This window comes from Columba livia, chromosome 18 (genome assembly GCF_036013475.1).
Source record: "Columba livia isolate bColLiv1 breed racing homer chromosome 18, bColLiv1.pat.W.v2, whole genome shotgun sequence".
Lineage (NCBI taxonomy): Eukaryota > Metazoa > Chordata > Aves > Columbiformes > Columbidae > Columba > Columba livia.
This window is the reverse complement of record NC_088619.1, coordinates 10,563,409-10,589,624: the sequence shown is the minus strand read 5'-3', so window position 1 is coordinate 10,589,624 and position 26,216 is coordinate 10,563,409. Positions and strand designations below refer to the sequence as shown.

At 43.7% G+C, this 26,216-nt stretch overlaps 2 protein-coding genes and 1 long non-coding RNA gene across 11 annotated transcripts; 1 reads left to right on the top strand and 2 right to left on the bottom strand.

The window, feature by feature from the left end:
- Positions 1 to 8: 8 nt before the first annotated feature.
- Positions 9 to 15,590, bottom strand: CEP95 (centrosomal protein 95). Of its 8 annotated transcripts, none has more exons than XM_065034125.1 (22): positions 15,226 to 15,590; positions 13,998 to 14,126; positions 12,902 to 13,009; positions 12,267 to 12,377; positions 11,338 to 11,446; positions 10,754 to 10,863; positions 9,901 to 10,029; positions 9,332 to 9,543; positions 8,866 to 8,935; positions 8,152 to 8,198; positions 6,849 to 6,970; positions 6,377 to 6,509; positions 6,079 to 6,193; positions 5,292 to 5,470; positions 4,923 to 5,015; positions 3,999 to 4,149; positions 3,026 to 3,186; positions 2,450 to 2,524; positions 1,804 to 1,956; positions 863 to 1,009; positions 695 to 766; positions 9 to 621 (listed from the first exon to the last, which is right to left on the bottom strand). In XM_065034125.1, exons 1-22 carry the CDS (start codon positions 15,245 to 15,247, stop codon positions 445 to 447), a joined length of 2,625 nt encoding a protein of 874 aa, XP_064890197.1. In that variant the 5' UTR covers positions 15,248 to 15,590; the 3' UTR covers positions 9 to 444. The 8 variants fall into 8 exon arrangements, with proteins under 8 accessions (XP_064890197.1, XP_064890201.1, XP_064890202.1 ...); XM_065034129.1 differs by having other exon boundaries at positions 6,849 to 6,961; positions 15,226 to 15,522; XM_065034130.1 differs by having other exon boundaries at positions 6,377 to 6,506; positions 6,849 to 6,961; positions 15,226 to 15,520.
- A 959-nt stretch (positions 15,591 to 16,549) lies between these two features.
- On the bottom strand, positions 16,550 to 18,373 carry LOC110362970 (uncharacterized). Its single transcript, XR_002420747.2, has 2 exons — positions 17,835 to 18,373; positions 16,550 to 17,695 (listed from the first exon to the last, which is right to left on the bottom strand). It is a non-coding gene; the product is annotated as an uncharacterized LOC110362970 (long non-coding RNA).
- Positions 18,374 to 18,512: 139 nt separating this feature from the next.
- DDX5 (DEAD-box helicase 5) lies at positions 18,513 to 26,123 on the top strand. 2 transcript variants are annotated; one of them, XM_065034137.1, is made up of 13 exons: positions 18,513 to 18,720; positions 20,182 to 20,347; positions 20,470 to 20,566; positions 20,654 to 20,787; positions 20,911 to 20,976; positions 21,426 to 21,567; positions 21,645 to 21,805; positions 21,980 to 22,152; positions 22,329 to 22,439; positions 22,678 to 22,739; positions 22,819 to 22,878; positions 24,128 to 24,352; positions 24,922 to 26,123. In XM_065034137.1, the coding sequence occupies exons 1-13, from the start codon at positions 18,689 to 18,691 to the stop codon at positions 25,302 to 25,304; spliced, it is 1,812 nt and encodes a 603-aa protein (XP_064890209.1). In that variant the 5' UTR covers positions 18,513 to 18,688; the 3' UTR covers positions 25,305 to 26,123. The 2 variants fall into 2 exon arrangements, with proteins under 2 accessions (XP_064890209.1, XP_064890210.1); XM_065034138.1 differs by having other exon boundaries at positions 18,526 to 18,696.
- The last annotated feature ends 93 nt before the right edge of the window (positions 26,124 to 26,216 follow it).

Genomic DNA, 26,216 nt, shown 5'->3' with positions numbered 1-26,216 from the left:
ACAAAATCGTTTTGAAGTAACTCAAGTTTATTTCAGGAGAAAATACTTAAAATTTGGTGTCTGTTACCTACAAGAAGGATTGTGCTAAATGTTTAAGTCAAAGGAAAAGGGTCTTACTTCTGGTTTCATGTCACGGTGTGTGTGTCCTGGCAGGGACTTTCCAGCTCCAGTGCGGCGGGGGGACTCTCAGCTGTTTGGCACCATCGCCTCGCTAGAGCACACGGGCTCCTCTGTGCGGAGCTCAGCGCCACCTCAGCCTCGATAGAAAGTAGCTTAAAAACTTCATTGGTGATCACAAAAGTGCTGCAGAGATCCCAGATCCCAGCAGCTACGCCTGTCACGTCAAAATGACAGAGCAGGTACTTTGGAGAAGACCAGTCGTGCACCATCTTCCTGTTCCAGCAGCTCCGGTTCTCATCATCTCAGTGATATTTACCAGGAGTCTCACAAGAAATGGCTTTTGCTGTACTGAAAGGAAGCCATCTGAAGTCTAGATTTCAGTCTGTCTGCTTCTAGCTCTTGAAAGAAGGTGTCGTCATCACTTTGCATTATTGCTGCTTGCAGCTGCTGTATTTCCTTCTCCATCCTTGATCTCAGTTCTCTCTTTGTTTTCTGTAGCATCTGAAGGAAAGAGGAGACATTAGCCACGGCACATAAAAAGAAGAGACATCCACCCACAATTAAAAATACCTACTTGTGCTTGTGCTTTCTCTCTGGTTTGGATTTCTTGGCGTTCTTGAGATAAAGCTTCTGCCAGCATGGAAAACTAAGCATAACACGTTTGAGTTGAATCAATTAAAGAAAGGAAAGACTTCTAGCGTAAAAAGAATATGAATGGTCTTTGATGCAGACGAAGCTTTACCTGATCTTTGTAATAGTTCTCCATAGACTCCAACTCATTGAGGTGCTCTCTCCTTTGCTCAGCACGCTTCTCCTGTGCGTACGCTCTCAGGTCCTTCAGCCTTTGCTTCTGAATTTCTAAGCCTTCTTCAAATAAGTTCTTAAATATCTGCCAGCAATTAAAAGAGCAAACCTGGAACTTTCCCGGAAGCTTTGAAGTGTACATTTACACCCTGCATTCTGCTCTCTGGCTTCAGGACCTCCATCCGGATTTCCAGGGGCAGGAAATCCAGCCCGCACTCAGGCTTTCCACCTGCGCACAGCACCCCTTCCCAGCTGCAGCGCAGCTTGAGGCAAACAGTTCTCAGATCACTAAGAGTGGATTACGCACTGAACTTCTACTCTTTAATTTTAAAACGTGCAGGAGTAGATACAGAATTCTCAATGTGTAATAATAACTACTTGCTTTCCTTAGCTCTGTCCAGCGCTAATTAGAGATCACATCTGACAAAAAGTCCCCTTTCTTTAACAAATATAACTGAATAACAAAGCTGTCGTTTTGATCAGTTCCTTTAACTGAAGATTTAGATGGTTTTCCTTGGATAGCAACTATAGGAACAACTTCTTAATTCAGCTGTTTCTGAAAACTCATTTCCCCAATTTCTCATGTTACCAGCCCTGGTTTTCCATACTGATACTTCACCCCCTCTCCTCCTAAAGCATCTTTCCTTGGTTTACAGTGGTTTGCCCTGAACTGTATCAGTGTTTCCAAAGAAGGAACCTTTCCATCTGTGTCCTTGAGTGATGAACCATTTAACCCTGGCTCTTACACTCCGGTTACTTCACTTGCCCTCTCTCCACTTGTACCATTATTTGAACTACTGGACTATGGGCTCTCAGCACGGGGGTCCAAACAAAAAGAGAAGAATTCCACCCTTGCAGAGCAGGACATCTCCTACTTACCCTTTCTTCCCGTGTCCTAGCCCGCATCATCTTGGCACGCAGCTGGACCCGGTAATCTTCATAATATTTCCTGGCTCGAGCAATTTGCTGGCGTTTCTCTCTCAGTTTATTCTGAGCCCATTTCTGTCGGCCGATACGTTGCTTAAATTCTTGCTAAATGGAGAACAGTAGCTGTCAGACCAGGCTTCCAACAGATCTTGCTGCAGGCAAAGCTTTGTTAATCATTGCTAAATAAACAGGGTCCTTTACTAAGGACCTTCTCCCTACCCCAGTTTTACTCTGCACTTACAGCTGAAAGCTTTAGGCACCACTGATGTAGCAAAGCGGTGCCAGGACGAGCACTGTAGCATTAAGGAGTCAGCATTGCCATGGTAGTTGGTGTTTTTCGCAGCAACAGCAGCTTTAAGTTTCTCCTCCTTGCAAATTCTTAGAATTTGTTTGCACTTTCAAAGCAGCAGTGCAGTGTAATAACAATATTCCATTCCCATGACCTCCGTAGCCACATGGCAAACAAGTTACATGGCATTTGAGACCATAAAATTGTCATAAGATAAAAAGCCGCTTTCATGGAACAGAAAATATGCATTCTAGTTAGCTCAACGTGAAAGTTTTCTATTATGTAACAAATCCTCTTCAAAGAACGTACCAGTCTCTTGTTATGGGCTTGATCTTTTTTAATAATTGCAACAAGAAGTTCATGCTTCTTCAGGGCTTGTTGAACCTGGAGGTTTAAGAAAAAGTTAATGACTTCCATCGTTGTGCAGGACAGGCGGTTGGGGGGAGTTTTAAACACTGCCCCTCTGCTATGTTTCGGTCTTTATGCTGAGAGTTACCATGTATAAGTCGATCAGCTTTTGTATCCATCTCATAACTACCTTTTAAACTAGAAGACTGTTCAGAACTAGCACTTGAAACTGCAAAATGCTTTTATAAAAAGCAATAGCAATCCTAGGCAATACTAGATAAACTCGTACGAAAAATGAACATCATATTCAAGTGGCTGATAAAAAGTTGAATCCACATCTCAAGGTATGTACATCCCTATTTAACTAACCAAGCTCAGATAGAAATCCTTTTCATATTGTGCTTTGGATGTGCACGTACCCTACCTACGCTGCATAGAAAGGGTCAGGATGCTTTTAGTATGCACTATAAACTGCTGACTGTCCTGTCGAGGTGCTATCCCTGCTGAAAGTGTGAAGGAATGAATAAGACTGCTCACTTCATCTTGGAGTTTTGGTCTGGATCTGCCAGAAGCTGCCTTAAGTTGTTCAGTATGTGCGAGCTGCTGCCGCCACATCTTATTCATAGTATGGTGGGAAATATGCAGGTGGGGAAACTCTTCCAGTAGCTGAAATAGGAGGCCATCATCTCTTACTTTTGCTACAAGGTAAAGACAGATGTAAGCAATAAATTGCTGGAGCATACATTAGTGGTGAATTCTTCCAGACGGCATCAGCCTAAGTTACGAAATATTTTAGATTGAAGTCTACACACAACTACCATGCTGCTGTTACAACATCAAGCTAAACCCGCAGGATGTAACATCACTGTCAGTGCAGCAGCAGAGAAAGTAATCCCAAGGTTTTGTTAGGTTGGTCTGGTTTGAGTTTTGTTTTGTTTTCCTGCTCAAGAATTGCTATTACAGTTCAGGCATTATTTCCTGGATTATGCCATGATTTTATACACAAGCATGCACAATGCTGTTTACCAAAACTGAGCCTGTGCTTTGCATGTTGGCATCACTTGCTCAGCAAAACCCAGGGCAGGGTCTTGCAAGGAAGGTGATAGCAAAGGAAAGATCCTGCTCCGCTACCTGTATGTGGCTCAGCACCAGCCCGCTCAAGCTAAAGGCTCAATTTTAAATCTGATACACGCTCAGGGGAAAAAAAGCCTGAGCTCAGACTATAGTGGAGCAAGCACAGGAGTAGCAGTAATGGAAACAAGCCTTGAAAATAATCCAGGGGATTTTAAGGAGGTAGCAAATGGGTCAGAGTTTTGAATGTGAACTGATGGTTTACGTTCACTTAAAGCATTATCTTCCATAACAAAAACCCAGACATATAGAGGTCATAAAAAGGGGAAAATGCTACAGCTGAGTGGTATATATTGGACTGATGCCTTTGTTCTTGGAGTTCAATACATGCTTTCAAAAAATGCCAGTTTTCCACCAAGTATAGTTGTGCAGTTCTTACTTGGAGCTGCTTTCTTTGGCTTCACAGTCCCTCGGTTTGGAATCCACTGGCTGTATTTGGGATTCCGAGGTGTGGTTTTTCTAGAATGAACTTTCACTGGCTGAGGCATTTTTGGAGGTTCTCTAAAGATGTTTTCTTTGTATTCTTGTTCCTTAGGAGCAGATGTTAAACAGATGGAGAACAGGTATGAGAAGGGAAAGGCTGATAGATCACGTAGTTTGGATATCAGAATTTACATGTCTTTGAAACTTCAGAATGAGAATTTGGACATATTGCACTGGATTCTCTAGGACAGAATTTACCCAATGCAGGTCAGGGTTCAAATAGAGGTTAAATCTCACTATTTCATAACCTCATCCATTCTGCATAACTTCATATTACTGCAGCATCCTATGGTTACGGAAAGGGCCAGCGCAGCCTGCAGTAGAATGATGGGGCTGTTCAGCTCAGGTTCTTTGCTGTTTCAGTAGAAAGAAAGAGCAAAAACCCCCTCATAACATCAGAGAATCATCCGTGCACAAACCCAACTTTTAGAGTAGTTACAAAAGACTATGTGCTGGTTTGACTCTGAAGTTCAGGGCCAGCTATGGAAGTTGTCTCCTTGCTCACTTGGCTTTAATTCTTTAAATCTGTGTGTCCTGAAGTTACCACTTCATGTGAAAAGCGTGGTGGTTGTTACTGATGAGAACAGGTGTTATTCTTAATACATACGAGTGCTGAAACTTCTAAAATGACTTGTCTCCTGGGCCTACCTATCTCAGGAAAAGCTGCCCTTGTGTTCGTTACTTTAGCAGTACACAGTGCTGGAACTATGACACTGGAAGTCCAGGAGTTTTTGTAGCACATACCCAGTGTCTGGACAGATCATCTAGACAAATTAAACAAACAAAACACAACCAACAATCACCGTGATGCATCACGTACCATTTCCTTGATGACTTCTCTGAGCTTGGAAAGTCTAAGCCTCTCCCTAGCTTCATAAATCCTTAGTTCATCTTCATAAGCTTTAGCAACCATCTAGAAAATAAAAATACAAAGACTTTTCAGAGAAAATAATCAGTTCATATGACCACCTCACTTAATTTTTTGGCGTATGGGTCAAAGTAGCTTCTTCCACTTTAAACTCTGTTTTCTTTCAAAATTTGGGGGTTAAGTCTTTTCCTCAGCAGTCTATAGATGTAACAGTACATCATTACTAAAGTAGGCCAGATGCCTCCATGAAAAACATTCGGTTTTAATGCTTTTAGTATAACTGTTGGCAATAATAACCAATAGGTCTAACCTAGAAATTACCTTTGCTCTTTTTGTTCTTTCATCCCTTTCTTTTTGCAACTGGCTCTGTATTTTTCCTATTTGGCCTGTTCCATTACTGCAAAGTTGATCTTCCAACTCAGAAAAGAGTTGATGCTGAGATGAGGGTGAGGATGGAGAAAGGGATCGTGACCTGCTCGGGTACCTTAGCTGTGGTGTGCCTGTAAGGAAAGGCAATTCGTTGAGTATCTAACTTGCCAGGAGACTGCAAAGGAAAAAGCAGCAAAGACAAGTGAAGGCAGGTCAGGTGAGAGACTGTCGATATGCCAGGGTCACAAACAGCTCCCTCTTGCAATATGATGTGCATGCGGATTAGATCAAGTTATATGATAGTTTAATAGCCTGCTGTACATACAGGGTGGTTATTTACTCATTGCCAGCACCACACACACAGCGCAATATGTCTGTGAGATACCCAGATGTACCTGCTGTGCTCGGCACAGAAGAATCTGCAGTGAAGAGTGTTGTGAACAGTTTAGAATCAGAGTCCTGTCAATGAGCGCGTATTCTGTCCCTCCCCCACGTTCTGTGCAGTTTGCAGCTGCATTTGCCTTGTATTTTTAGTAAAGGTTTACCACAGCTACTTCAGCTTTAAATGCGAACTTAATTGTAATTGTTACTCTTGCTCAGGTTTGGATCTAAGACAAAATATAGGTGAACTCACAATATAAAACTTAGTTCAATGTATCAGCTTTACAGGAGAAGGGGTTTTTTTAATATATTAATTTCCAACCTAATATTAATACTTAACTGGGGTAAGAATTGTTACCTCGCTCAGCTTTCCTTCGGCGATAATCCATGATGCTGTCGCTGTGCTGAGACAGCTTGTCGTCATCTGTCAGCTCTTCCTCCCTGCTGTGCCCCCCCAGAGCTCTCCTTAACATCTGTGGACAGATTGGGGCGCACGGGGTCAGGTTCAACAGTTAATTCAAAGTTCAGAGCAGTCTAAATTCAGGTGTTAGTTGCAGATTTCCTTTTCATCAATTTTAAATGTATATTCTTGTTCTCTCCACTATCCTTCCTAACACAAGCTTGCTCAGATTCAGCAAAGAATAGATTTCACTTACTGAATCTAGTTCATTTAACCTGCGAGAGAGCTTTTCTGACACTTTATGAAGTTCTTGCTCAGGTAGCTTTTCCTTGGTTGCTTTGTGGGAAAGAGACTCTTCAAGTGAATCTGTGGTAGGACTTTCATATCTGCTAAAAGAGAAACCAGATTTAATTTCTGTTCCAAAAACTTGATAAGCATAACCTTGTGCAATTCCAGTTCACTGTTTGCATGAGCACATTTTTCTAGTATTAAGTAGAAGCTGATTGTGTAAATGCCTACACATCAGGAGAAACAGGAGATCTTTCTGTTAAAATTAATCTTTCACTGGAGATTTCACTTTTCATGGAGCCAAGGAGGAATAGATCTTATTTTAGCAGGGGCAGGAGGTGGGGAGGCCATTTATATTGAAGTGCTAGCTTGGCTCAGTACCAAAAAAAACCAACCAACCAATCAACCAACAAAAGAACAACCACCAAAAACCAACTTGCCTTTTCTTTCTAGGCAGATATTTAGATTCAGGTCTTGGAGCCTCTGTTGCTTGTTCAGCGTGCAGTGAGAGTTTCTGATGTGAAGAGGAAGCAGATGTAGAAGTCCCATATACCTGAGAAAACTAGGAAAATGAGTAAATTCAGATTTTATTAAGATCTTTATTAACATCAGAAATACCGTAGAGTATGTGAGTAGAGAGACTCTACAACAGCTTTTATAGGAGAATCATCTCAAACTCTATGATTATATATATATAAAGTAGTTTTATGTCCAAGTCCCTGACTGAAGATAGTATACTTTAGAGAATTGGATGTTTAAAGAAATAGACTAGCAAAAATACAGAAGATGAGGTCAAGCACCATCTACAGCTAAACCACTGAATCAGAAGAACAAGGTCTAGGTTAAGATATCCGAGTTTCCCCACAAACTACCTCATTAGCCTGGGACTAATGCCAAGTAATGCAAGCAAGCTGAACCTCACTGAGCACGGACTAAGCTGCAATTCACAGCAAACGCTTATGTCCTTGTGCCATTTACTTACATTGGTTTAGTGCTGCCTGGTAACTTAACCGTTCGAACTGGAGTAGTTTGGGGTCGGCATGCATGTACTTGCAAATACACCAGTGGAAAACGAGTTTTAAACGATGTTTTAAATAGACAATGTAGAAGTAAAGGCTGTTGAATGTATTGGAACAAAGGAAATCCGTGAGTACCTCTTGTGGTTACAGAAGGCAAAAGAAGTGTTTTCCAGAGCAAGGAACTCCCTACACAGGCATGTTTCTACAAGCACAGAAAGACATCTGCTAATCAATGTGTGGGTTGTGCATTAGTCAGCTTTTGAAAAGCAAAGGACAATGCAAGGAAATGAAATAACGTAGCCAGGCAGTTCAGTGTTCTTTACGAAAGGAGCAAAATCTGAATTTTATTGGTGTCTGAGCAACCCCAGAAAACCAAAATTCTTACTAATTCAGAGTACTGATACACTTCAGAGAAAGGATATAACCGTACTCTTGTGTTTTATGCAACTTGGATTAAACCCAAGTTAACTAGTAACTGGTTGGTTGTGATAAATTAGAACTCTACAGATACTGATACTTATTGGAGCAAACACCTCCAGAAAGAACTGATGTGACCTATAAACTGTACATAGTCATAGTCTAACATAATGGGATCACTGATGAAAGCAAGTCAAAAGCAGGTTAGAAAAAAGCCCAGAGGTGCCGAAATACATCAGGAGAATTAAAAGGAAATAAAAAAATATTGATTGAACTTCCACAAATAAGCTAAAGATGAAACATCTACCTTTGCCACATTGTCCTCAGCATCAGTTGATACCACCTGGTCTCCCACTGCGGAAGGAGAAGACAGGTAAGTGTTAGTTGATGGTATAGACTGCACTGTGCCTACTAACGGGGAAACAAGTATAAAAAGATGTGATCCATGGCCTTTTTAATTATTAATCCAAAGAGAACAGAATGACAAGGCAACTGTGCTTACACAGTTGTGACATTCATTTTGGTAATTTCTTGAGTTCTGAATGTTCAGTGTCATGGGAATGCTATGGAAACTCGAAAGGTAAGCAGTGTTTCCCAGGCAACAGAGAAAATAAGCATTGAAAACCAGCTCCTATACCTTTTCTACAATAGCAGTTAATGGCTTTTTCCTAGAGTTGAAAATGGCTTGTTTGGTCCGTGTTTCTCTGCTCAGAATAAGCTCAGCCATGGGAGTCATCTGCTAGAAGAGATTTCTGTGGTACAGACACATCGTAACTGGATTAACTAAGGAAGGAGTTGAACTGGGGACACAGATTATTTTTCTCCAGCACAGTAAACAGCTTAAAAGTAACCTAGTTTTGTTTCTCTGTAAAATGGGTAAAAACACAAACTCGTGGCTGAATTACAAAAAAAAAAGAATGCACTAGTAGTTTCAAAACTACGTTTCTTGTAGTACCAATAAAAATAAATGCAACATTTGACACCTACGAGTTACCCTATAGGAAGTGAAATTCTCTCTCACCAGGCATTTTCCTTGATAGAGGAAGACTACCAGAAACATCTTCAGATTTTTGAGTAAGTGACTTTTCAAGCTGAAATAGAAAGCAACATGTTTTCTATACATTCACAAGAGAGTGTTGGCAGGAAGGTCATACATTAGGTTTGTTTGCAAATGGAAATCAATGCTGACTTTATACAAAAAAATACTCTATTTTGTTTACTATACAGTAACTGTGCAGTTATGTTGATTATAGAGATGGGTATATATGTGTATAAAATAAACGCATCCCTTCCTCTCTGGACACTCAGGGAAGAATGAAGCCACAATTCAGATTCTTTGAACTGAAGATGAAATCTGACACATTCAGAAGTGTTCTTCAGAGACCAACTGCTCCCATTCTGCAAGTACACTAGGAGGTTTGCAAATGAAAGCAGTATTGATTGCTGGGGAAAATAAAATAAATAGGATAGGCTAGGTTTTTACTTACAGGAGGAATTCGCACTCGACTGTCAGCCCAAGATTCTGACTGGCTGGTTGAGCGCTGATACTCTCTCCATCCAGCATAACAAGGTCTGGCTTCCGAAGGCTGAAATGGGGGGAGCAAAGGGATGGCTTGCTGGATGGGCTCCCCAAGTTTTGTAGCACTGGCACCCACAATCTTTTCCTGAGGTTCAGTAGTATGAACAGACTCCATTGATCCTGAAAAGACAAATAAGAAAAACATGCTGTTTATCTGTGAAAGCAAAATGTTTTGTATATTCTCCCTATGACTTAGATGGAAGGATCTAAATGTCTTGTGTTAACTGCCGTCTTTGCTGGATTGCACAGAACAGTCCTGTAACATTTTTATGCCTTACAATGTTACTTTTCCTCTGTTTACAGAGGAATTCCCTGTCTCACTACTTTTTTAAAAGCACCGGGTTTTTCATGACCGCATATATGTATGTATATAAATGTACACGAATATACTGCCGCCATAGCGCATGGGTGTGGCTTTGTGCATACACAGTAAGGAGCTAACCAGGTAGGTGAGAGATCAGAAGAATGAATACTCACCATCTTCCTTTTCCGTTACAATGGCCCTTCCAGAGAAGTGTCTGAGTGATGCTGCAATAGGCTCCGAGCTTTGAGATTCTTCCACCTCCTTGTCCTTGCCCGTTGGTAACAGTTCAGGCAACTGGAATTCTAAAAGTGGTGTTTGAAAAAGATTGAACTAAGAACTACACTGGGTTTGCTAATAACTTGGTGTTAGCAATCTGTACCATCATCAAAATAGGGCTGTTAAATTCCTACTTGTAGTTCTAGTCAATAAAAATCCGATAATTCGTAATGTTTCTTTATGTCTCTTCTTGGAGAGATTAATAACAAATAATATGAATATTCTTACAGGAAAATGGGAAGTAGGAATGGAATCCACGTAAGTAGTCTGCACATTATTTGTTTCAGAGCCACCCATAGTGTTTTTAAGCTGCACACACTCCTAACAAATCTTCTTTAAGAATGGACTTACTAGTCTTTTTACAGTCTTAAGTAATGCTTCCTACACTGCAATAAATGCAATAAATTAACGGCTTCAGAAATCTCTTATTCTACAGAAGAAAATCAAATACTTTTCTAAGGAGAACTGAATTAGTAGGCAAACAACAAACCTTTATCCAAATAATGTAGCTCAGGAGTCATGAAAATAGTGTCTGGAATACTTAAATGTACTGCAGCAAGATCAACTCCAGGTACGTTTGGTATTGGAGGTTGTGGATTTGGGGATGTGGTTTTTTGTGTAAAAGAAGAGTTTAAACCAAAACAAAGTATTTGTCTGAAAGAAGTAACTTTTAAAAAAGAAAACACACCCAAAAAAAGCTTAAAAATGTTACTACAGAGTACTCTTAATTTATTTTTCACCCAAACTCACCTTCCTCTCTTTTGGAAAATGAGTAAGCAGTATCTCCAAGTCTAATTAATTCACTGGTGGATTCTGATCCATCTACATCAGAAGACGGAACAAAACAATCTGACTGGGACCTAAGGGGAACACAAAGCCATTAAATATTTACTCTAACAATCTTTGTCCCTTCAGCCCACAAGATGGAGCTGCAGAAAAGTGGCAACTCCCTGCAGCTGCTATTGCAGTGCAGGATGCAAGAGCCCAGCTTCTGCCAACAAACCCATGTGCAATGCATGAAGAGAAACTGAACGCAGTTTAACTAAAATACAGTAAGTTAAAACTGAGACAGAGTTTTTTACTTATTTCCTTCCACATGTAAAGTAAACTTAAGGGAAACAAAATGCCATCAGCATTCTCAAGAGCAAAAAAGTTCTGGATCTAATTTTAGCCTTCTTGCTGCCTGACTAAAGGAGAAAGTTACCTCACATTCCATTTGATGTATGTAATCAGTATGTTTCCTATTTGCATACTATAAAAACCCTGCTAGTTTCTCTACAGATACTGACAATCTTCTTGTGTATGTCAGTGCAAATATCTAGACTTGTTCTTACCCTTCAACTGTTGAGAATACTGAAGGTTGTACAGGTTGACAGGTATTGCTTTCCAGATGCTGTTGAGATGCAATTGGAATTTCCTTATCGGACAGCACACCTGCGTCATCTGTTAAAAATCAAGAGGCAATTATTTTCAGGAGAACTACTTCTACCTGTTAACTAAGAGGTATTATTGCCAATATCATAAAAACAGTTTAATTGTAATAAAAAATTATAATGATGATATCTAAAATGATGACATGTAATGCCTCCCTTGGAGGGGAAACAACTTTTATGGTAAGTTTTGAAAAGCGACACAACCATTAATATTATATACCCTGATGTTTCAATTATAAATAACCCCTTTATTCTTCCTCAAAAGAATTAAATCCTGTACTTCTAACTAGAAAATTGGAGGCATTAACACCTAGTGGCTGCTCGTTCACATGAATGAAGCAGAAAGATTATGTTCTCCAATTCTTGCCTTTAAACAAGTTTTTGGGAAAAATAAACTATCTATTTTATTGTTATGGTTTATTAAAATAAGGAATGTAAACAGTCTGACCACTGAAATTTCCTCCCTTCACAGTCAGTTTCAGTCTTTCTCCTCTTCTGCACTGTCAAGGTCATAAACAAGACAAAACCACCAAATAAATCCTTGCTACACTGGAAACACCTTGAGTATCCCAAAACGAGGTTTCACAAAGCTTACATATTCCAATGGATATGATGCCCTAGAGCTGCTAGTGAGAAGAACAGCAAAGAAAGAGTGTTTTACCTATTATGGGAGCTGTATTCCATCCCTGAACATCAAAAACTATGGTCATGAGACCCTAACACAGCCCTCAGCAAGCTAACTTGATAGCAGACACACTGAAAATGTAACTTGTCCATAATATAGTAGTACCAGAACATAATACCTTCAACTGGGACATCTGCCTACTCACCTCCATTCTGAGAAGATTCACTGGCTTCTTCTGTAAGATACTCTAACAAACCATCGAATATTTCAAGGAGGTTTCTGATAGATTCCCTTTCTCCTTTCACAATGTTCTCACCTGAAGAGAAGGTACTGCCACATATTAATAATTAGTACTTCACAGAAGAAAAATGCTCAAAAGCAGGAGTTTTCTGGAGAAGAGTGCTTGGAAATTCTTGTGAAGGTGTCAGCTCAGAAGACAGCTGGTCACCCATTTACGGCTACATACATGAGCTTAAGGTATCTTAAAAGTTTCCTAAAGTTGGATATTTTCAGTTCTAATAATTGCAAGTTCAATTTATCAATTTAATATTTTCTTATACACCCTAGCTACAGCATGAACCACGTCTATGGACCAGCAGGCAGAATTACAAACCGCAGCCATACAGTACAGGTACCAAATCAGAAAGAGATACTTCCTATCAAGCAAGCAGTTTTCATTCTGTGCAGTCTATTTCATGCAAGACTATATGTACAAATACTCAATTAAAGCTATTATCTGTAAGTATGAAAGTTTGCTTTATATATGGTACTTATAAAATGCCTACATCAAGACACACAGATGTTCAGCTGGTGTTTGTCTACATTAAAGCGAGTGCTTACCAGTGATATGCGACAAGCTGACCTGCAAATAGTCCAATGCCAGGGAATCTATTACTGCTTGTACATTATGTGCATCATCCTCTTGGCTTCTAGGAGTAGCTATGAAATCTATTGGAAATAAATAATAGATTTTAGGCTATCTAAATGGATAGCTTGTTGCAGATGTTTTGACTGAACTGCTTTAACTTTCACTTACAAGTTAGTATTTTTTCAACACCTCGTGTGCTTGGTAAAAAGCCCAAATATCATATGGTCATATGAAATCTGTTATAAACACTGAGAACAAACTTAGAACAGCCCCTGGGAGATGTGAGGATTTCATCAGCTGAAGGATTATATTTAAGAATAGAGACTACTAAAGGATTTTTCCTCCTTCGCTCCCAGCACACACATCCAGTTCAGATTGTCAAACTGGAACCACAGTTTGTCTTAAGGTCTCTTCTTCCCCTGCAAGTGACTGGTTGGACTGCAATGTATTCCACTTAATTTAGAACAACATTATTTTTAGTTCTGGGCTTATATTTAACAGGACTTCTACCTCCAATAGCTGCCAGTTACCTCGGTGCTATTAAAATCTTCTGTGAGTCTTGAAGCTTCCCAAGCACAACGGTTTACCGTGAACAGAATTACATAGCCCTTGCTTTTTGTTGTCACTGAAGTCAAACGGACTTTCCTTAAATCAGTTAAATCACATTTTAGCTCTTAGCGGACTATAAGAATTAAGCATTCTATGAGAACAGGTTTCAGTATCAATACTTTTTTAAGATAAATTAATCAATTCACACCCTTCAAAGGTGTTGTGCCTTTGTATGGCTCTCAAGGCCTAATCTAAAAAAAATAGAAAAAGAAGTAGTTTTGCTATAAGAGTGAACTCCCCTCTTTGCTGCCATTCATAGCAGCCAAAGAACAAAATGGCCAATATGACTTAAATCTTCTTAAAGAACGACAACCATGTGTTTGTCTTTGGAAGGACAGAAATACTTTAAAAACCCCACATCTGTAATAAGTTTTGCAAACTGGAATTTGCTCGTTACAAAATATCCAGAGTCGGGAAACAAACAAAAAAAAAAGCACGTTTAGAAATTCTCATTCCCACCTGGTACTTTTTCTCCTAAGATTGACTCATAAAGATGAACAAACACATCCGCACCACATTCTGAGAGACGCTTTATGCGCTGGTTTATGTGACAACTCCTTAGAAGATCGTTGGCAACATCAACCCAATCTATTAAGAAGTAAAACATATTAACGTCAGAACTGAAAGACACAGAAATTAATACATGGTTAGTTACAGTGAAAGATAGAACCTGTTTAAGTGTCTTGGACTCCACCCGAAGTGCAGTATGCTTTTTCAAAAAACATGAGCTTCTCTTGTAAAATCCCAGTTTCCCTAATACTCTCAGGCAATGACAATGCTGCTAATGTAAGTATTCTTCATGAAAACTAAATTCAAGGGCTACTTTTATTAGTTCACTGTTTAGGGATCACAAGTACATGGACCTGGTGCCACCAACTTCACGCTATGTCGAGCACAATGAGATATGTGCACAACCAGACTGCTTTTCCCAGAATTTTGAATCACAAATCCAAAGTACTTTTAAGTACACGTATCCTCTACAGCGTTCCATGTCACCCAATTCAAATATCAACTTGGAAAAAAAGCATCTTCATCTCTGTTAGCCTGTGATCTCTTAAGGGTGGATCTTCCCCCTACATGTTGCTTTTGCAGACAAAACAGTATTTTAACATGTATTATTGAGGACTTTGAATTACTGAGAAGGGCAAAGTTATGTTTGGATGAAAAAAAATTACTACAAAGGAAATTAATTTATATAAGTTTTACTCTTCTGTACACAGGGAGTATTACTTTTCCACTGCTTTACTCTTCACTTCCAGAAATCACTATACCCTAACAGGTTAATAATTTCAGGTGCATGAAAGCTTAAAGCAGAACCTCCTACATTTCACACTGAATAACTTCAGCTGCTGTTCACCTCCAGCTGTAGCGATTTAAAAGTGTCACCGGGGGGGAATAAGGCAAGAGGGGGGGTTTACCATAAAGAGCCACAACACAAGAAAAAGACATCTTTAAAGAAAGGCACGTCTGAAGAAAATAGACAGTGTTCGGGATGTGAGCAGCAGGTGGGTGACAAGGAGAGAAGAGGCAGCTCTCGCCTCGGCCTCCCTGCGGACTGGCTGCCCCTCTGGGCCTCGCACCCGCCCCACCGACCGGGCCCCGGTGGCGAGCGCCGAACACATGAAGAAGGGAGAGGCGCCGGCGGTCGGGAGCCCGGCGATCTCCTCGGGAGCCCCGCCGCCCCTACCTCTCTCCTCCGCGCTGCCCATGGCGCGGCGCCTCACGCACCAACGGCCGCCAGGTACCGCCCCCCCCGGGGAATTCAAATAGACCTTCCCGGCGTCCTCTGTGCTGATTGGACAGGCTGCGCCGGAAGGGGCGGGCCCCCCCGCCGAGCGTTGTTATCTTCCAGCGGGTTGTGAAAGAGCCGGTCGTCATGGAAACGGGCGTGGGGGAGCCTGTAACTCACAGCCACGCCGCAGCGCGGGTCACGTGGCCTTCCCCTCCCCCACTTCCCGCTGCAGGCACCGCGCCTCTGTCACGTGACGGGGCGCCCTCGGTGTGGGAGCCGCGGCCCCCCCGCCATCCCCTCACCCCCAAACCGGGCCGCCCTGCCCGCTTGGAGCCGCCTCCCTGTGCCCCCCAGCCCCGGTGGCCGAGCTGCCGCGGGCGCCACGGTGGGCGGGCCGGGGAGCGGTTCGGCTGCTGAGGGCGGTTGGCGGCACAAAATGGCGGCCGGGAGGCGCGGGCTGTGGGGGTTTCCCGCGCTGGGCCCGCCCCGCTCGCCCTCACAGCGTGGCGGTTGTTGGTGTTTGCACAAGAGAAGTGAGGTTGGCCTCGGGGAAAGTTCCAGCGCTTGACCTTGTAGGCCTGGCGTGTTTACATGTTAATGTACAGATGGAGAGTTGGGGTTACATGGGCAGGTGATGGAGGTTTGCTCAGGAAACATGGGTGACCTGATGGCTTTTGTGTGTGACAGGAGTTTTATAACCTTTATTAAAAATAAGAGTTAGAAGCTTTTGTCCGGTGAAATTTACCACTAACATACACGTTTTTGGAGACATTGAGTGGGGAAAGTATATTCTCCTCCATACTAAGCAACAGCATTCCGTGCTCCTTAGGAATTATGGAATTTCCACATTGCATCAAGTCACACAAAACTAGAAATAATGATGACCCTTATCCTTAAACTCCAGGAGTGTGACAGAAGCAGCTGAGATCCCAATTACGACTGTGAGAACAATGACCAGCGGCAAGTAAACATCAGTGACAAAGTGAGCTCTAACAGTAATTTGTAGAGTAATAACTCAAGTGCACACACTGCTTAAATAAACCAGCTTTTGTGTATATAAGCAAATGCATATCTAGTAAACTAGAACCTAGATTTCAGTTTGGTGTATGCGCAGCTCTGCAAAGCTGCGTTGATTTGTTAGGCGTATGTTGGCTTAAACTAAGAAGAGAGCTCAGGAAAACCAGCGATGTTTAACTTGAAGGGTGGAACACAAAACGAGGAAGTTGTTTGAAAGAGGAAATCAAAAGGAGTTACTTGCAGACTAAATGTGAGACAGAGATGAGGTTTTGTGTTTGTTTAGTCTTCTCAATTCTTTAAAACCTTAGCAAAGTTAAACAGTACAGTAACACGAACCACTAAAATATATACAAACAAAAAAAAATAAAAATAAGCTACAGTAAATGTAATGTGTACATGAAAAGATGGGACAATTTGCTGTTTTCACAGCCTTTGCAAAAAGCCTTTTTCAGACTCATTAGAAGCAAGAAGTCTCCAGGGTCAGTAGGTAGAGAGTGTCAAAAGGAGTATTTTTGGAGAAAAAATCTACAACAAGCTATATTAAATCACTAACTCCTACTGAAAAGGAGGATCCCCTGTTAGAAATGGGCAGGAGATGGTATCAAAGAACCTAGTCAAATTGAAGTGCTGCTAAAAGAGCAAATTAGTAAGAAGAAAAAGTGATGGATCGAGGTGGTATTTCAAATTGCTGAGGGAGGAACAGCTGTGGCTATCCAGAAACTAGGATAGGTCTGACTTAGGTGTTGCTTTTGAGGAAGAGATCATGGAAATTGCTTCTAAAGGAGAAAGAATTAGAGTGCAGCTCTGGTTTACAAAGAGGGTGACTTAGGAGATATTAATGCCCACAAAGGGTATAAATAAACAGAGTATTACCATTTCTAATAACTCATTTAGTTTGGTTCCCCTTGTTCTTACTACGCAGTGTTGAAAATGAAAATGAAATGTTTTTCATGTTGTGTACAAATAAACTCTGAAACACGTCTTGGTATCTTAGAAGCTAAGAGCACGAATAGAACAAAAACAAGAAGAAATGGCCATCGAATCCAGTTACGTTGTGTCTTGGAAAAGCCTTAATGCACAGATTATTTGAGGGTGGCAGGATGTAAACGGGGAGTGTTGTTAACACCACTTCTCGTTCTTGTTTTCATTTGCATTGGCCACTACTTCAAACAAGTGGTCTGGCAATACGGCTGCGTATAGTTATGTTTCGAGCTTCGCCTTTTGTGTGCTTAAGTCCTGGGGTAGCAAGACATTCAGGTTAGTCCTCAAGCTGGGAGCAGGCCAGGTAAGCAGCGCAGTACCAAGTCAGGTACTTGACGTTTATTATCTGTGTGCTTTCTGAGCAGCCCTGTCCTCCCGTGCACTGCTGCACTCCTCCTGACCTTCGAATTGCTGCACTAGCCTTGTCCTGGAATTTGAAACGATAAAAATAGTAACTGTTTCGAATCACATGTATTTAATACTTATAAAAGTGCCCAGGCAATGGGTAGCAGTCTAAAGGGGCTGCTCAAAGTAGCATTTAATAATCTATGGTGATCGTGTCCAACCTGTTCATATCGCGATGACCTGCACATCTACCTCCTTCAGTGTCTCAGAAATCCCAGGCAGGCATGTGGCTCAATCTACCGTTCCTCCAAGTATCACTTATGAGGTAAAACGTAGCAGTTCCACTTAGGCCTGCGTTTTATCTGTCGGAGCATTCGCAGGAGGCTTTTCACAAACAGTTCAAACTGAGAGGCTTTGATCTCGGGGAATGCCGCTGCCAAAGCGAAGCTCACCATTCCCCCAGCCCAGGCGCACCCTGAGCGCGCTGCCTCCCGGGAGCAGCGCGGGCGAACCAGGCGGCTGAAGGACATCAGGCTGCGCTTTACCAGCTGGGAGCGGGGAAATCCCCGTCCCTGTCGGGCGGATTGGCGGCGCGGAGCGCTCAGCCCGGGGCCGGGCCGGCGCCGCTGGGCCGCGGCCTCCCGGGGCTCCGTGCATGCGCGGCCCCTCGCGCCCTTCCGTGCGTGGGCGGGCGGGGGGGGGAGGGGAGGAGAGCGCGGGCCCCTCCGGGCGGGGCGCTGCGGGCAGTGACGCATTGAAGCCACGCCCCAAAGAGGAGGGGAACTTCCGCCCGGCCGCGCAGAAGCCGGTCAGTCGGCCGAGCCGCGGCCACGCCCACGCGGGAGGAGGGTGGGGCCTGCAGGCGGCTCGGGCCGCTTACATAGCAGAGGGGGCGGGGCCTGCGCGTGCGTCAGCAGTCGGTTCCCAGCGGCCCCCGCGGCCCCTTATATAACCGGCATCCAGGCGGCGCGGCGCTCTACACCCAGCAGCCCCCGCCAGCGGCGCCGGATCCTGTCCAACCTCTCACCACCCACTTTAAGTGACCGGGATCGTCTCGCCCACCGCCACCATCACCATGCCCGGGTATTCCAGCGACAGGGACAGAGGGTGAGTCCGGGGGCCCGGCTGGCGCTAGCCGCCGCCAGCGTCCGGACTCTTAGACCGACCGTGGGCTTGTGGTGGTTGTTTTTTTTAGCCCTTTAAAATGGCGGCGAGTCTCGAGGTTGGGCCCTGGCGCCCTTCTCCTCAGCTCTTGCTGTCTCGAGGCCGCCGGAGCTTCGCGGCGGGAAGCCGGGGGAGGGGAACTGGCCTTAGGAGCGCCCAGCGAGGGGGCGGCGGATGATCCGGGCGGGGCCGGGCCCGTCCTCCGCGCAGCCCCCTTGTGCGAGAGCGCGTTTGAGGGGTGCGCCTCGTGAGGTTTTTTTTGGGGGTGGTGGGGAAAGGTTCTCGACGCCCCCCACCTCCCCAGGGCCGTACCCCCGAGTGCGGATGCCCCCCGCAGGGCTGGATTCTCCCCGCCCGCCAGCGGGGGTGGGCTGGGGAGCGGCGGCTTTGTGGGTCAGTGGGTTGGCCGGGCGCTCCGGCGGTGCCGAAGCCCCGGGGAGCTCTCGGCAGGGCGGTTCCCTCTTCCTTCCCTTCCCCCTCGCAAGGGACGGCGCTCCGGCCGCCGCTGGCAGAAGCCGGCCGGCTCCCGCTTTGTGTTGTGTAAGCGGATGTTAATGGCCGGCCCCGCCATGCGGTGACTGAGGGGAAATCAAAATGCCGGCTGCTGCCTTTGTTCCTCCTCCTCCTCCCCCCGCCCAGCTCCGACTCTAAAATGGCAGCGGCTGGAAAATGTGGCGTAGACAGAAATGAGAGACAAAGGAAACAGCGCTGGCAGGAAGCAGCGGCCGCTCGGGCAGGTCCCCTCTGGGAGCGCTGTGTTGTGCTGGGGCGATCGCGCCAGCCCGGCCGAACCCGGGAGCGATCGGGGCCCGTTTAGACCCTCAGATCAGGGCTCGGCTCGGCTCGGCTGAGCTGCGCCTCGGGGCTGCCAGGACAGGCTTTGGAGATAAACCTCTGCTGAGTGGAGGGGTCTGACCTAAAATGCCGATGTAAACCGCATGGCCGCGTAAAACAACATGGTGGCTGAGGGAAGTCTGGGTTTTTCGTACCAGAAAATGGTTTACAGGGAAGTCGTGCCAAGGTTTTGTAACTGCCCCCGCCTGCTTTGTGCAGGCTGACACACAAAGAGCGTCAGTTGGCTGGGAAACCATTTTGATTATGGGGTAATACAAAGCTTTTAATGTCCGTACTTCGCCTATGTTGGGACTTCTTAATAGACATTTCCATTTCATTTTACAGAAGCTGCAAAGATACATGTTAAACTTAACACCTGAATAAAGTTGTAGATAGGCAGGTTGTGGCATCTGCGACTTAAAATATGTTTTTTTTGAAGTTTCAGTATCCTGTAGGCGGAGTTTATAAATCTGGGTTGTAGAGTTACAGGATAAGCCATAAAGATAGTGGTTAGGTGGTGTAAGAGGAGGACCAAAACCATTCTCTTGGATTCTATGTTATGATCTTTAGGTTTGGAGCCCCCCGTTTTGGAGGAAGCAGAGGTGGACCTCTCTCTGGGAAGAAATTTGGAAACCCTGGGGAAAAACTTACAAAAAAGAAATGGAATTTAGATGAGCTGCCCAAATTTGAGAAGAACTTCTATCAAGAACATCCCGATGTAGCTAGACGTACTGTGGTACGTACCCTATCTGACTCATGCAAAAGTAAACAAAAAGTGCAAACATGCTGGGGGTCATGGGGCCCAACAGGCACGGATGGGGTAACTTAAAAGATAATAACGGGATTTTTGCCTTGCAGCAAGAAGTTGAACAGTACCGAGCAAGCAAAGAAGTTACAGTTAGAGGCCATAACTGTCCAAAACCAATTATAAACTTCTATGAAGCTAACTTTCCTGGTAAGTGTAGTCTACCTTACTGGTCATTCTTCCAGGTTTGATTAAGACCAAGTGTCTAAGCTAATAAGTTTCAATTTTCTCTTCAAGCAAATGTTATGGAAGTAATTCAGAGGCAGAACTTCACTGAACCAACTGCTATTCAGGCACAAGGTTGGCCTGTTGCATTGAGTGGACTGGATATGGTTGGAGTGGCACAGACTGGATCAGGGAAAACACTGTCTGTAAGTTCTGACTGTAGCCTGGAATAATGTTGCATTTTAGCCGTGGAAGCGCGGCCTGGCAGAGTGCAGGCTGAGCACTTCTGGGAAGAGATTGTAATGAGACTTTCTCTTTCTTCCAAACAGTACTTGTTGCCTGCTATTGTGCATATAAATCATCAGCCATTCCTGGAGCGAGGAGATGGACCTATTGTGAGTATCCCGAAGTGAAAGGGGATCTTAATTTCTAGAGAATGCAAAATTTTTTGCAGTCCGGTTGTCCATGCTCATAAGAGTGCATGGCTGTGTTCTGTTTCTCTGTATAACTACAGTGATTCCATGTTGTGGTGGTTTCCCAAGAACATTCCATAAAATCTGATTGGATTGTCCTTAAAATTGTACAGAACAGGGCTAGATGTCCCATTTTGGGAACTGCTGTCCTCTGGAAGCTAGTGGCTTTCAGGTGTCTTACTGCACAGCATAGGTCAGTGTCTGGCAACTGAGATGCCAGGTGATTTAGTTTGGTGGTTTGGGCCACTTGAATCAACCTCAGTCATTCTGGCACTGCAGGAATGCATGATAAACTTTTTTCATTTAAAACTAGTGTCAGACTAGAACCTCCAAGTAGGTATTGAGCTAAAAGATGGGCATCTTATTTCTAGTGTCTTGTGCTGGCACCAACTCGTGAACTGGCTCAACAAGTGCAGCAGGTAGCTGCGGAATATAGCAGAGCGTGCCGTTTGAAGTCTACCTGTATTTATGGAGGTGCTCCAAAGGGACCACAAATTCGTGACTTAGAAAGAGGTATGGATAAGCCTTGATGCTTCTCTGCATGAGGTGATGTCAGAGCCACTTCAGCTGACTTCACTGCTTGTTTTTAGGTGTGGAAATTTGCATTGCAACACCTGGAAGACTTATAGACTTCTTAGAAGCTGGAAAGACCAATCTCAGGCGGTGTACTTACCTTGTCCTTGACGAAGCTGACAGGATGCTTGACATGGGATTTGAACCTCAGATCAGAAAAATTGTGGATCAGATAAGAGTGAGTATAAATGGCTTGTACATTTATCACCATCACAGAAACAAATGCCACTGTGCTCATTAAAGCGAGGGCAGCGCAGTTAAATATTCAGGCTTGTCTGGGTAGGTTGTGTTTTTCGGTTGGGAATTTGACATAAGTCTGTCGATCTTGTACTGACCTAGTTGTTTCCTGCAGCCCGACAGGCAGACTCTGATGTGGAGTGCCACATGGCCAAAGGAAGTGAGGCAACTGGCTGAAGACTTTCTGAAAGAATATGTGCACATCAACATTGGTGCACTGGAACTAAGTGCAAACCACAACATTCTTCAGATTGTGGATGTGTGTCATGATGTGGAGAAAGATGACAAGTAAGTAGTATGTAGGAGAAAAGCATCCAATATGGTTTTTTGATAGTTTTAGTTTATGAAGTATGACATGAATTTGTCTATGGATTTTTGGCAGTAGTGTGAGATCACAGGCTGAGAAAACCAAACTTGAACAGTACAAATCAATCCTAGCTCTAACAATCATTTCTTCTTGATAGGCTTATCCGTTTGATGGAGGAAATAATGAGCGAGAAGGAAAATAAAACAATTGTTTTTGTGGAAACCAAAAGACGGTGTGATGATCTTACCAGGAAAATGAGGAGAGATGGGTGAGTCTAGTAGCCTGAACTTCACTGAGCCACCCCAATGGTCTTGAGGGCGCTCTTGATTTTTCATGAGTGACCTCTGAACTATGGTGTCAAAACTGTCAAATATAGTGACACCAGGTGTCAGTTAAAGTGCTGCAGCTACCTCTGGGAGCTGTCTGGAGTTTGCCAGTAGCTGTATTTTTGACTAATCAAGTGACTCAGGGAATGGGCTGAGGTCAATCAAGTTGTGTGTTTCCAGGTGGCCAGCAATGGGCATTCATGGTGATAAAAGTCAGCAGGAGAGGGACTGGGTTCTAAACGGTGAGTATTTCCAACAATTTCTCCAAGCATGTCACCTCTGTTACTTAACGAAGAAACTGATGAGTTGCTTGTGTTACAGAATTCAAACATGGAAAAGCACCGATCCTGATTGCTACAGATGTTGCATCCAGAGGTCTAGGTTAGTACAACTCGTAATGCCAGTTGCCCAAAGCTTTTTAAAGAAAGTCTATTGCTTTCTTTAACCTCTGCATTTTTCTAAGTTTTCTTCACATAAAGGTGCAGTCTTTGTGGCAAGGCCTAGGCATGACAATCGGAGGACTCGAGGGGGATGGAGGACTAGTGGAAGTGATCGGCTGGCTGCTTCCAGTCAAATAGAGAGGTGAAAGCTGAGAGCATTGTGTGCCAGTAATCTTCAAAAGGCAAAGATCATCTTTTAAACTACTACCCCATAAACTGTTCTCTCATGAAATAAGCAGTTTCATTCACAGTTCACGTTGCCCCTGGTATTTCTCTTCTCTCCATGCTTTGCATGATTTGCCATGGTGCAGTACTGTTAGTTTTGTGCATACTGTCTGCTGTGATCTGTGGGTCTTTGAATTTCAGTGAGTTTGCTGAAATGTCGAAGAAAATAATTACAAACTTCAATGAAATTTTTTTTTCCAACCATGAAATGGAGAGAGCAGCTTTAAAATGTACTAAGCCTTGTACAAATTGGTGAGTACTGGCACATGAAATCTGAGAAAAAAAAGTCCACCTCTCACTGTAACAAGTGGGGCAGGAAAGCAATGGCTTTTCAAATGCCTTTGAAAGTCGGAGTTCCTCCACCTATACGTAGTCGTCATGTCGAGACCTGCCAGAGAGAGACACATTCTCAAGTGAACCCTGGCTTCTTGGAAGCGCTTGCCTAGACGAGACACAGTGCATAAAAACAACTTGGTGACTTTGGGGGGACAGGTATGTTTTTCTTGCAGCTGCGGTTCAAAGGTCTTGGCAAGACGAGCAGTGTGGCCCCTTTTTTTTGAGCTTCTAATGAGTGTGTATGTGAAGGACCTTGTATGTTTTTACTCTAAGGTCCTCAAATGAGCACATGAAGAGGCTGCTGTGAGCTTTAGTGGCCCTACTGCAAGAAGCATTCAGATGTCACTTGATGATTTGTAAAGGGGACTCTTGAGTTGGGAATGACAAGCAAATGCATACTCCTTTATGGTAAGGTTTTGGATCACAGGGTGGGTGATGAGACGGGAACAGACGGAGTGTGCATAACTTTCACTTCCACAATACTCATGCAGAAATGGATAATTCTAACACACTTCTTTGCAGCCGTTATTTCCTTTAAAGTACTATTGTCTAATGTTTATCTTCGATTTGGCTGTTGTGGTGTGCAAAACTTTGTACCTTGCTTTTTGCCACACTGCAACACTTTACAGATGTGGAAGATGTGAAATTTGTCATCAATTATGACTACCCTAACTCCTCAGAGGACTATATCCACCGAATTGGACGAACTGCCCGCAGTACCAAAACAGGCACAGCATACACATTCTTTACTCCTAACAATATTAAGCAAGTAAATGACCTCATCTCTGTGCTTCGTGAGGCTAATCAAGCCATCAACCCCAAATTGCTTCAGTTGATTGAAGACAGAGGTTCAGGTAAGAACAGTTCTTGACCACAGTGCCTAGCTTTCCTCTCGGAACAAAATGGAAACTCAAATTCCACCTCCAACCTCTCTCCCAAATGGATGTGGAAGGTGATTTAGCTCCCAGTTATGGTGACCTGGAAAGGTATTTATTAACACCAATAACAAAAAACCAACACCCCCTGTCCCTGAATGCTCCGCAGTCACGCTGTGGTGCACCTGTGGCTGGTGTTGGCCAACAAGGCACTTCGGAGCATTTGCTCTGAAAGAAACCACTTCAGGGCTTGTTTTTGGGACCTTCTCTCGTATGGATGAGACGTAAGTGTCCTGTTGGCAAGACGGAAGTGACTTTTGGCCTTGATGCCACCACTCAAGTTAGCGGGGAGAGTATTTGACTCTCCTCAGAGGTCAGACAGCTTTCTCTGTCAAAATAGCCTTCATCTAGATAGTAGAAATCCAACTGGAGACTCCAGTTGAATGAAGACAGCCCTGCAAGGCAAACCTGTGCTGTATGAGCTGAAGTTAATGTGGTATGTAAAATGCAGCCTATATGGTATAACTATGTCTTGTCTCTTTTGATAGGTCGTTCCCGAGGTGACCGACGTGACAGATACTCTGCGGGCAAAAGGGGTGGATTTAGTAGTTTTAGAGAGAGGGAGAACTTTGAGAGAACCTATGGTGCGCTAGGCAAGAGAGACTTTGGAGCAAAAACTCAAAACGGGGCCTACAGTGCCCAAAGTTTCAGTAACGGAACTCCTTTTGGCAATGGCTTTGCAGCTGCAGGCATGCAGGCCAGCTTCAGGGCCGGCAACCCCGCAGGAGCTTACCAGAATGGCTATGACCAGCAGTACGGCAGTAACATCGCAAACATGCACAATGGCATGAACCAGCAGCAGTACGCGTATCCCGCCACTGGTGCTGCTCCTATGATAGGTTACCCAATGCCAACAAGTTACTCTCAATAACTTAGTGTATTTAAATGTCCCAGTTTTTCATAATTGCTCTTTATATTGTGTGTTATCAAAACAGGATAGTTATTTAAGAAATGGGAAATGCAGAAATGACTGCAGTGCAGCAGTAATTATGGTGCACTTTTTCGCTATTTAAGTTGAATATTTCTCTACATTCCTGAAACAATTTTTAGTTTTTTGTACTAGAAAATGCAGACAGTGTTTTCAAAGTAAATGTACAGTGATTTGAAATACAGTAACAGGAGGCAATGCATGGCCTTCCAATAAAGATATTTGAAGACCGAATTTTCTTTCAGATGGCAATTTTCTCAACATGTGCATAACTTTACATTAATGGAATGTCAAATGTTTTTATATTAAATCCTAGAAAGGTTTCTCAACTGTGTCTGATTAAACATTTAAGCTTATACACAAAAAAACCCACCCAGCCTTGCCTTGATTGGGCTAGATTGCTTAGCATGGCAGGCTCTGCTTCTGTGGGGAAGACAACTAAAGCTGGCTCCTAAGTCGGAACAGGACTCTCTGCCTTGTCTCGCTAGTGTAGGGCCGGTTTTTGGAAAAGATCCACTGGAGTAATGGTATAGCTGAAAAGCTGGCGAACCAGCACTCCGCAGTGGTGTTGCTAGCGAGCCGCTCCAGCGTAGGAAGCTTTTGCAGCACCATAACTGTCGCCTTCACACGAGCGTATGTGCAGACCAGGCTTGAGCGTGATGTAGCTGCAGCTGTCAGGCCTTGTGAGTTAGCATGCGGGCTTCCTGTGGGCTTCAGAGAAATGGGAAGATCTTAGTATTAAAACTTCAAATTATACTTAAACCGGTATTGAGCAGTGATTTCTTTATGGAAGTGGGAGGAGGGAAGTGGGCTGTTGGTTTATTAACATAACAAATTTTTTTCTCCCCCCAAGGC